Genomic DNA, 11879 nt, shown 5'->3' with positions numbered 1-11879 from the left:
TAGCTAGAGTAAATCAGACCCTGAAAGTACACTGCACAGCCCATGACAATTTTTGGGATTACCTGTGAATGCCCAAAATGTATACTGCTTCTGTTCTCATCATAAACTTTACAAGCACACATGGCATCTATTTTATATGATTTTTATAACTTCGCTCTATAATGTTTGGCCACAAATGAAATTACATAGTATCATAAATAAGTTTTAAAATAGTTAAAATTCCATTTTGTATAAAATAAGTAACAATTACAATTCTGATACAAAAACGCATTTTGGCAATATTCCCATCATTCACATAAGGGATATTGACAGCAATTTTTAAACACCCAGGTAAACTAACAGTAACTAAGATTTACTTTTTGCTTAACCATTTATTCCAACATACATTTTGGAAGCAAGTAATATTTTCCTTTAAAGGAAACTGAGGTAATGTATTAGAATTTATTGCTTGTTTGCCTGAAATGGCAGTGGACTGTATTCATGAAAATGAATCCCTTGCTTTGTTGTTATCTTCATGACTTCTCCGTTTAATGTATCATCTTCAAGTATTTTTATCAGTCCCTCAGCAATTAATGATGGGCTATAAATGAATTTCAAAAGATAAATTAGATACTGTTCAGTACAGATCATACTTCTCTATCCCTGAAGGTTGGGGTGAGGAGCAGAGGTATAGTAAAACAGCAGTCCTTTTTTTGACTATCTGTGCAGGAGAGGCTAAGAACCAATTCACCAATATGCTTGTGCATGCCAACATGGCAGTATAATGGCCACACATTTATTTTCATGGCTTTGACACCTGATGAGGTCATCATTCAGCATGAGGTACTTGGTCCACTGTATGATGAAAGCCTGCACTGCACAGAGACAACGGGTAGCTCAGAAGTTTCCCATCTGGCTCGCTGCATAGCCTTCAGTTCCAAGGGATCCACTACTCTGCATTATGGTTATCAGGTGCCTATTCTTACACTCAGGGCTTTTTTTGTAGAAAAAGCCCAGCAGGAACTCATTAGCATAATAGGCCACACCCAACAACAGAAACTAATTAGCATATCCAGCCACACCCATGAGAATACAACTCATTAGCATATTAGGCTGCACCCCCATGTTACCAGAAACATAGTCATCCAGCCACACCCACCTTTTGCTTCTTATTCTTTTTACCTTGTTTGTTGTCAAAACCTCGGGCTTTTTTGTAGCAGGAACTCCTTTGCATGTTAGGCCACACCCCTAATGTAGCCAATCCTAATGAGTTTCTGCTGTTGAGTGTGGCCTATTATGCTAATGAGTTCCTGCTGGGCGTGGTCAACTTGGGAGCCAGCCGGAACTGCGTTCCTGTGCGTTCCTGCCCCAAAATAGCCCTGCTTACACATACCTAGACCCACACAAATGGTTCTATAACTCACTCCCCACCAGTGCAAACTTTAATGGGGATTTTGGGGCAACCCACTGCTTATTATGTATGCCATTGCCTTTTGGAGATCTAGGCAAATAGCTGTTTAACCCTCTCTACTTGATACAAGCAGTAACAGAGGATTTGTCAGAATACATCCATCTGCTGCACCTGCCTGCGGGGAGGGGATCTCATTGGGCAGAGAGAGGCAATCCATTTGGGCTTTGCTGCATCCGGCTTCAGCCCTATATGACCTAAAATGTCACAAGACGCATGTTTTGGCTCTGTAGTCTTGCTAGATATGAAATGAGAAGTGGGAACAGCTGAGTAATGCAGGCAGCATAACAAACAAAACTGTGCTGTCTAGTAGAGAAGGCCAATCTTTTAACATTTCAGTTCTATACCAAAACTCAATAAGTAATAAGAAGAGGAATATCACAGAGCTGAAAAGATTTTGAAAGGAAAATCAAAACGATCAAGTTGGAAAGGCCTAAATGCTTGGGATTATTTAGTTAAAGGGACACCCCCCCCCCCCGGTAAAAGATGTTGTAGAGGTTTCATAAAATTATATAAGGGGTGATGAACGTACATAAAGAGAAAAATTTCTCCTTCTCCAATAATACTAGAACTCAAGGACGCCAATAAAATTTACTTCCACAATATGTTGATAGCTGCTACTGTATATGGATTTAAAAGAGAGTTAAACAAATTTATGAAAGAGAGCTCTATCAATCATGATGCCATAGATGTATTCGTAGGTGCTGGCTGTTGCCTTCACAGTCTGCTTGTGAGCTTCCAAGCCACTGTTAAAAACAAGGTGCTGGAGTGGATGTATTTTTTATCTGACCCAGCAGGGTTCTTCTTAGGTTCTCCTATGAGGTACCATTATATGCTTCTTATGGGATCTGCAGCTGATACTGGGGAGAAGTACAATCACAGGCTTACTAATCCCTTCTTGAGGTTTATGTAAACATGCTGGAAGGGTGACTATTACAACCCAAACAGTGGGTGGGAAGTTGATATTCCTCCACCTTTGTTCCCACCTGCAATGACCAATGAGGCCATAATCTGAGAGGCTACTAGGAATAGGGCTGCCCTCTGGGCAGCCGGCAGGGGATGAGGAGTGGTCTTACCAGGAGCAGGAAGTCTCACCCAATGTTTCAGCAACATCCCCGATGTGACTTCCAGTGTGACCCGAAAGTGACTTTGGCATGTTGGGGCAACGCTCTGTTTATTAGGCAAAAACTCTATGGTAAAATTAGCTCTACCATAGAGATTTTGCCCCAAAACCAGAGTGTCGCTTCAACATCCCTGACATGCCTATGTCACTTCCAAGTCATGGTGAAGTCATGTCGGAGATGTTGCTAAAACATCAGGAGAGACTCCCTTTTTTATAATAAGTCGCCCCCTGCTGGCCAGCTGATCTGTGGAGAGGTGGGGCCTGGGAGTGGGGGACCCCCACACCTACTGGGGGTGTCTGGTATCCCTAATTAGGAGGAAAGCTGTTCTCCAACTTTTAGAGGATTTAGAAGTTCTGCAATGGAGGTGTGAGCACAAAAAGGTGTGTGTGTGTACACAAAACACCACTGGATCCAGATACCAGCAGGGGAACCCTCTTTGCCATGTCATTGGTGATGCCTGCTGTAAATGAATGTTAGAGATATTTGAATAGCAGGAGGCATTTAGAGTCACTTAGAACTGCAGTGGGTATCTGGTGGGTTATTTTTTTCTTGAGTACTTTTGAAGTTGGGATATGGGACCAGGGTGAGCATGGAGGCGTGCATGCATGACGATGGCAGAGTATTCAGCAACAATCCTGGATAGGCTAGTGTGATTTCCCTTTGGGGCTGGAGTGGCGTGGCATCCTCCATGTGGCCCATATGGCAAAATATTAACCCTCTTGAGCACCATTTTGCTTTCAGCATCCAAGTTATATATTTGAGGGAGAAAGAAGACTTGAATTCATTTTCCCTGTCCTTTAGAAAGTCTAAACATAGTGACAAATTCTAGCCTGGGAAATGGAACACTTCATAAGTCAAATATGGAATACAGTTGGAATACCTAGTTGTAAATCCATTGCAGAGATGGAGACACACTGAAATATACCACACAGACAGGATTACTGGCTCTCCATGCCAATATATCTGGTCTTTCAAGCAGGAAGGCTTATATCCGCCACACTATTTTTAATAATTAGTATGCCATGCCGTTGGCGTCTACCTTCTGCAATATCCCTAATGCATCTTAACTATGTGTAACAGATTGTGGTATTGCTATGAATTTGTTTGCAGGATAAAGATAACAATTAGTTTTGGATGTGCTTTACTCACGGCAACAAACCATGGCATTTCATCATATCTTTGAGCTCTTCTTTGTATATTAAATATTGGCCCATATTCTCTTCCTTTTCAATTGTTTGAAGAATTGGTGTGTTAACAAAACCAGGACAGATTGTATTTATCCGTACACCATACTTTCCTGTTTTAGAGACCATCTATTAAAAACCAAAAAACAGGCATGTTAAGTGTTCCTATTCTGTGATTACGAACTTTACTCAATCAAGAGCCAATGAGATGTATTGGTAAGGATGTCGGACTAGGACCTGGGGACTCTGCCCTGGAAGCTTGCCACATGACCCTCGGCCAGCCACGCAGTTGCAGCCTAACGTACCTCACAGAATTGTTGTTAGGATTAAAAGGGGCAGAGAAGAACAATGCCAGAGGCTTGGGGTCCCCATGGGGGAGAAAGGTGGCATATAAATTAACTAAATAAATAATAAAATAATTAGTATTCCATTGTCAAATCTTTAGGATCACTTGCCTTTGGTGTGTCTGTTTTGAGAGGAGGTTGCAAATGACACAGTATGGAATATTGTGCTTCTTGTTTGAGGTGTATAATTTACTACATTAAAATTTAAATGGATGGTATTGGAAATATGGTTTACTTCTTAGCTATAAAATGGCACATACAGTCACAACCAGTGCTGAATCATGGATTCAAGTTATTTATTTTTTTTAAACGAAGTGAAAATAAGTGATATGTAACTAGCCTAACTACAAAATCTGGCCTGCAGGTGAGAAAGTTTGTCCATAACTTGTTCACATCATTCTAGTAGAGACAAGGAGGCATGCAGTCCAAGTTGGTTGGTTAAGGTAGAAGGGGAAACACACAGATTGTACTGTCCACCTGTTTCTCACCATTTGCTTCCTCCTCTCAGGACAGTTAAAAAGCTAGCATGGAGACAAGGAAGAAAAGTGAGACGACTTGGCCTATTGCCATTCTTTTGATTCTTTATGGGCTCATTAACCAATCTTTGCCGGCCACTAATATAAATAATTTGCCAAGAAACATGATTCATATTTAAATCAGCATTTGCCTGTTTTTCAGTACAAAATCTATTAGCTATTGCCAAACAAAGTATCTGGAACAAACATAAATATCCTGCATAGACTTATGCTGTTGTCATTTCAGGTACCGTGGTTTCACATAACCTGGGCAATAATCAAAATATCAATCAAATTCTAAAGAAGAAAAGTGATTTTATTTCTTTAAGACATTTATATCCTTTGCTGTCCCCATCTTGAGTGGTTCTAGTCTACTGTTTCCAACTGGGAAGGTGTTGGGAACAGGACCATTTGATGGGCACAGAGTGGGGAAAATGGTATCACACAGTACTCTAGGAATCTGCCCAAACTCTATGGTAAAAACTATTGAAATTTTGGGGATTCTTATAATGCTCTGACACACCATGATGTCACTTCCATGTACCAAGAATGTTGTGATGGCATCATGGGATGCTGTCTCCCCATTTTTCTCCCATCACTCCTTTGAGAGGGGGCTTTGGGCAGCAGGGGTGGGCAACCACACAGTTGCTTTCAGTATCTTAAACCATTTTAATTCCCCTCTCCAAAAAAAACTTTGTAAAAATGAGAAGGTGATTTTGTTATTAGGAAATCATGATAACTCTTTAGCAGTTTATACTCACAGCTATTGAACGTGTGAATCCAATAACCCCGTGCTTTGATGCACAATATACTGGTTGGGATGGAACAGGCATAAGTCCTTGAATGAGGAAAATAAAGTAGACATGAATATTAATTAAAAATCAACATACATTATAAAAAAAATGCACACAAAAGTGTCAGCCTATATACATTAACATTTCTGTTCATATAGTTTACCTTGTAGTTTGACTGAAACAATGGAAAGTAGAACAGATATATTTCAGTTATTTACATAATATTTAAAATAATGTTAGACTAGGATCTAGGAGGCCCAGAATCAAATCCCTAATCTGCCATGGAAGCTTGCTGGGTGACTTTGGATCAGTTATTCTCTTTCAACCTAACCTACTTCAAAAGATTATTGTGAGGATAAAATGGAGAAGCGGAGACAATGTTGTATGTTACTTTGGGTTCCCATTGAAGAGAACACTGAGAAATAAATTAATTAAAATTCTTAGTTGCCTTTGCTGTTGAATGTCAGTCAAGGTGATAAACATGGGGGAATTTATCCCACCAGAACTTTATCCCACATTTCAGTGACATGTCCACGTTTCAGTGACATATCCCACGTTTCAGTGACATATCCCACGTTTCAGTGACATGCCCACGTGACTTCAATGTGACCTTGAAGTGACATGGGGACACCAGGGGCAATGCTCTTGTTTTTGGGCAAAACCTTTATGGTAGAATTAGCTTTTACCATAGAGTTTTTGCCCCAAAACCAGAGCATCACCCTGATGTCCTCCATGTGCCTACATCACTTCCAGGTAGGGTTGCCAAGTTTTACCATCTTAATACCAGGGGAGTCCTGGACCCGGTCGGGAGTTCTTTTGGGTGTGCATTTTGCATGTGCACAACGATGACATTGCCTGGAAGTGACATTATCATGCTGGGCACGTCACCTGGCAAAATGCCCAGTGTGATGACATCACTTCCGGGCGACGTCATCATGCTGGGCATGTCAGCCCGATCTGGCCACTTTGAGGGTGGGGTTCCCCCCACTGGCTGGATCCGGACCGGCGGGTTGGGGGCCCTTTCGTTGGGAAAATCCCTCCCCCCCCGGGGGACCTGGCAACCCTACTTCCAGATGATGTTGAAGTCACATAGGCACATCACTGAAATATCCAGTGTTCCTCCCTTCTGGGAGTCCCCCTGTTGGCCAGCTGATTGGTGGTGGAGAGGTAGAGCCTGGCAATGGTGGACCTCCACCCCCACCAGGGGGTCTGGCATTCTCAGTGCAAAGACATCATTTTTCATGAAACTGCTCATGCCACATTTGCAGGTAATGCGGTACTATAGGAATAGTTTTTTTAAAATTGTGCCCTGCCTTTCAGTCAAAGGCTTCTGAAGGAATATCTAACCACAACAATAGTATTAATTATATTTTATCCTACACTTACTCCAAAGAGTTCAGAATGACATATATGGCTTTTCCCAGCTCTATTTTATCTTCATAACAGCCCAATGAGGTAGGTTATGCTGAATCTGTGTGACTTAACCAGTGAGCTTTATAACAACGCATGAACTTCAACTTGGGTTGCTCCAGCTACTGTGACATTCTAACTGGTACACTGCACTGGCTCTCAATACAATAGATAAAGTAAATACAAAACAGTATTTGCATTTGTGGGAACCCATTTCAATAGCCTGTTCAAAATGAGGAAGGGCAAAGTGTCCAGCTTGGCTAGAGAGCTCATGTTAAATGGCCTTCGATATGCTAGGGAAAAAAGATGAAAGGGCTCAGAGCTAAGCCTGAATAGTGTAAAACAAACACATTTTATAAGGAATTTGTAAGCAGAGCAAAATATGGAAAAAGACGGCAGGAGAAGGCAGAAAAGAAGTAAACGGAGCACATTAGAAATAAAATATCTTTCTAGAGCGTGAACTAGGAGAATAATCTTGATGGAGCTGCTGCTTTCCACCAAACTGACAGCCTATAGAACAGCTTATTGTTCTCATTCTTACAAATGTGTGGCTGAGGCAAGCTTTGATCAGTCCTCTATGACTTGTGCTGTTGGTGTTGTGAGCATTGGGTTTTTGTTGGTATAACTTCCCATGTTTATTTGAACTGGAAATAATAATGTTTAACAGACACATAGTCTCAAGCTATGACTAACACCCATTATAATAGAAAGGAAATTCAAAGATAAGGCAGATTCCAAGTCCTTAACCTCTTACCCTATTAGCACCATTATAACAGTGTATATGTATGGAGAATGTTTTTACTCCTAAAAAGGAAACTTAAATGAAGGAACGCAACTCAGCTCTTTATATCCTCACTAGCTGTTTCTTTTATTCTACTGATATTCAGTTCAGCTATAATCAGCTAGAGTATAATGATGACTGACCAGATTGCACTGGTGCAGTGCAGAGGTGAACTGCAGGACTGTGGAGAAATATTATTTACTTTGAAGGTTTGGACTATACAAAACCTTCACCTTGAGTTTTTAAAAGGTTTTCTTTTCTTAGCAGAGAACAGGTAGGAGGCAGGGGTTGAGGGTAAACCATACCCACCTGGCTTTTAGAAATGCTACTTGCTCCCTGGCTGGAGACAATGAAATGGTCAGCTCACCCCTCTGGTAGGCTTACCAAGTACCTACCTTGAATTGGCGGGGGACACATACTTCTTGTCAGGAACATTCCCGCGTGTAAAACAAATGCGCCGCACCATGCTGTCACCCAGACGTGACACCAGCATGCTGGGCACGTAGCTGGGCGATGCTCTGGCAATGGAGCTGGAAACTCTATGGTACCATTGAGTTTCCAGCTCCATTACCAGAGCGTCGCCCAGCTACGTGCCCAGTGTGTTGCCGTCACGTCGGGGTGACGCAATGTGACGGCGGGGGTGGTACGGTGGGAGTGTTACACCGAGGGATGTTCCGGCCGGGAACCATGTGTCCCCCGCCAATTCAAAGGTAACCCTACCCTCTGGCTAGATGGTGAACCTAGTAGGCAACAGGCTTGAGAGATTTAAAATGCTAGAACATTCTAGGAGACTTCAGGAAAGGCTTCTTTGACCCACAGGGGTGGGGTGGGGGTGGGCAAACATTGATAAAGCCCTTTGGAGGAGGGACTGTTTTTGCTGATTCTATCTAAGCAGACAGAATTGTCATGCCTGGGCTCCTGCTAGGTGTGGTTGTTGCCATGTGGGGCACGCAGGCCTCAACAAAAGCCTCCAAGGTAATGGGAACTTTTTAAAACCACTTTAACTTCTAAATTAAAGAGCTTGCCTTTGAATAAGATCAGCTGGGCTGTACAGAGTTCACAGAGGGCAGAGTTGTGTGTTTTTCTTTTGGATCCTTTGCTCAATCTGTTGCTGTTTTGATGGCATGCATGTGGGCATTTTTTAGCTATAATTTTTGTTCTTTATTTTAGAAGAAGAAGAAGAGAGTTGGTTTTTATACCCTGCTCTTCACTACCTGAAGGAATCTCAAAGCAGCTTACAAACGCCTTCTCTTCCTCTCCCCACAACAGACACCCTATGAGGTAGGTGGAGCTGAGAGAGTTCTGAGAGAAATGTGACTGACCCAAGGTCACCCATCTGGCTTCACGTGGAGGAGTGGGGAATCAAACCCAGTTTTCCAGATTAGACTCTGCTGCTCTTAACCACTACACCAAGCTGGTTCTTTAGAAAGAATATTATACAAGCATGAGTTAAATGTATAACTACAACAAAAAAAGACACCCTACTTAACAAATGATATAACTTTTGCATACAGGTTTCCAAGTCAATTCAGTTTTATGCCTAGTGTTGTACAAGTGCAGCAAGATGGCTCCATGGTAACCAGACACTAGGTAGGTGACACAGGCATGAGGCGAGGCCTTAGAATGAAATGCAAGGTAGGGGAGCTGGCAGTGCTGGTCCTCTCTGTGGGTAATTCCTACAAAGGCCAGGTGGTGGCAATGGATGAACTGAAAGAGGAAGAGAGAAGCCCCTTTGAGGGTTAGGAAACTTGGGTGAATGGCAGGTGCCATGTGGAGACTTGAGTGGCCACTGGTGCCCAGATGTCTCGGAGGGCAAGATGGAACAGAGCACATGAGTCAGCGGGGCTCTTTCGCCCTAAGGTCCTTCTGGAAATTCTCTATCAGACAATTTGGATAAGACACTATCTGCAAAATGCTCTGGTTACTCCTATCTCAAAAGAAAACATAAAGACAAGTCTGGCAGAACTCTTTGTGCTGTCTCGAGGGCAAAGAGGACATATTACATTGTCTTTCCTGCCACTGCTACCCAGCTCCTGCTGCAGTCCACTGTGCCATCCATAATCCTTCTGGGGGGGAGGGAGTAATGGTTAAAGTGTGTTTAGGAACACATGGGAGCAAAGAAGGGTCTTCACCAGGAGGGGGAAACTGGCACAACTGCCCTCCCCTCCTACACCAATGGAAGTTTTGTTCTGCCACTATAACTGTTGTTCTACTGGTGGGATGGCATCTTTAGAGCCAATCTAACATATTAAAAACACATTTTTTTCACTAAGTGTTTTCCAGTCTGATCAAAAATTTAAGAAAAAACACATAGTAAAAAAAACTACCCCATTACTACACTGTGGTTTGCCGAACTTCATGTGTCAGTAATGGCATCTCTTTGCAAAGGAACTACTGTTTGTTGCCACATTAACGTTAGGAAAAAAGGTCAAAACGAAGCTCTGTTTTATTCTTGTACAATACAATGGAGTAGGATGTATTGTTGTAAACAGTCTGTTTCTCTACCACCACTGCATCCACAGAATAGACCTGAGGAATTCTTCTGGGTGGTTAGGCACCTATTGTGTACCAGCCTACAGGAGGAGGCAGACTGCTCTGCATCCCACTGTGATCATCTTGTTAAGCACTTTGTGGATCTCTTGCATCAATCCTAATTTGGACTCCACTTTAGCTGCAATATGATCAGATGAAGAAGAGGAGATTGGATTTATACCCCACCCTTCACTACCCAAAGGAGTCTCAGAGCGGTTTACAAACTCCTTTCCCTTCCCCTTCCCACAACAGACACCCTGTGAGGTAGGTGGGGCTGAGCGAGCTCTGACAGAAACTGCTCTTTTTCAAGAACAGCTGTGCCAGAACTATGGCTTGCCCAAGGTCATCCAGCGGGTGCAAGTGGAGGAGTGGGGACTCAAACCCGGTTCTCCCAGATTAGACTCTGTGCACTTAACCACTACACTAAACAAAGGTGCCAATTTGTCCAGTTGTATGGGATACCTTTCCACTTGTCCAGTCTGAAGAAGTGGACAGGATTCTTGGACGTTTGAGACCTACCATCTGCATATATGACTCTTGCCCCTGCTGGCTGCCTTAATCTGTTTGGGGTGCAGAGCTGGTGGACTGGGTCTGTGATACCATAAATACTTCCCTGAGAGTGGGGGTGGTTGCCCCTGTCTTGATGCAGGCAGTGGAGCGTCCACTCCTTTTTTTAAAAAAAACAACACCCTACACTGGACCCAGGAGAGTTGAATACCTACCACCGAGGCTCAAATGTACCATTCTTGAACAAGGAGATTCCACAAGTGGGACTGGGCAACTTCAGGGATTCCTGAATGAAGCAGATTGTATGAATCCATTCCAATATGATTTCAAGCCTGGTTATGGGACTAATATGGCTTTGGTCACTCTGGTGGATAACCTCCAGGACAAGAAAGCAGGGGTTTTCAAACAGCTGAGTGATGGGGAGCTCCCCAGTGTTCAGCTGTTTTTCATGAAAAGCTTTCTGCTCTTCATGAACCACCATGAACTGCACCAAAATTCGTGAAAGTTCATAGCGGTCTTTAGTTTGTGAACGACTCTTCACAAACCATGAACTGGCCAAAATTCATGATGAACTTTAGTTTGTCACCTAATTTGTGCCCGTCCCTATTGTCTACTCAGACTGACAGCAGCTCTACAGGGCCTCAGGCAGAGATCTTTCACATCACCTACTGCCAGATCATTTTATCCGGAAATGCCCATGATTGAACCTGGGACCTTCTCCATGTCAAGCAGATGCTCTACCACTTAGCCACAGCGCTTCCTCTATCCCATTCTAGAATCTTCAGAAATGAATGGAATAAAAATCTAAATAATAGTTAAATTGCAATCTATTATAGTCAGAAAATAGCTATTAAATACTGATTTGCTTTTTAAAATATGTCAGGAATAGACAAATTAAATTGTACAATTTTCTTACCTGCCAATGATGATATATTAACAATAGCCCCACCGTTGCCTCCATTTTCTGTTTTCATGTAATCTAAACCAATGTACGTTCCTCTAATCACTGAAATCTAAAGCAGGAAATACAAAGCAGGCACTATGCTTAGTAGCATCTCATTTTGGGATCAATCTGCTTAAATTACTCTTTCAGTACACATTTTGAACTAGGTTCATACCCTCATGTTTTATTCCCTCATCTTACCCAGATGTTACTTCTAGGGCTCTTTTTGTAGCAGGAACTCCTTTGCATATTAGGCGACACACCCCTAATGTAGCCAATCCTCCAAGAGCTTACAGAG

The 11879-nt window shown here is 42.5% G+C and overlaps 1 protein-coding gene across 1 annotated transcript in view; it reads right to left on the bottom strand.

Moving 5' to 3' along the window:
• Positions 1 to 286: 286 nt before the first annotated feature.
• Positions 287 to 11879, bottom strand: part of HPGD (hydroxyprostaglandin dehydrogenase 15-(NAD)) — a 20419-nt gene continuing 8826 nt past the window's right edge. The window contains exons 4-7 of the mRNA XM_015408143.1: positions 11555 to 11651; positions 5376 to 5452; positions 3721 to 3884; positions 287 to 580 (exon numbers count right to left, since the gene is read on the bottom strand). Of these exons, the coding sequence (XP_015263629.1) occupies positions 442 to 580; positions 3721 to 3884; positions 5376 to 5452; positions 11555 to 11651 (477 nt within the window). The 3' untranslated portion in view covers positions 287 to 441. The remainder of the gene's footprint in view (positions 581 to 3720; positions 3885 to 5375; positions 5453 to 11554; positions 11652 to 11879) is intronic.

Source organism: Gekko japonicus, unplaced genomic scaffold, assembly GCF_001447785.1.
Source record: "Gekko japonicus isolate JY-2015 unplaced genomic scaffold, Gekko_japonicus_V1.1 scaffold109, whole genome shotgun sequence".
Taxonomy (NCBI): Eukaryota; Metazoa; Chordata; class Lepidosauria; order Squamata; family Gekkonidae; genus Gekko; species Gekko japonicus.
Note: the sequence above shows the minus strand (reverse complement) of the source record. Positions and strands in the feature narration are given on the sequence as shown.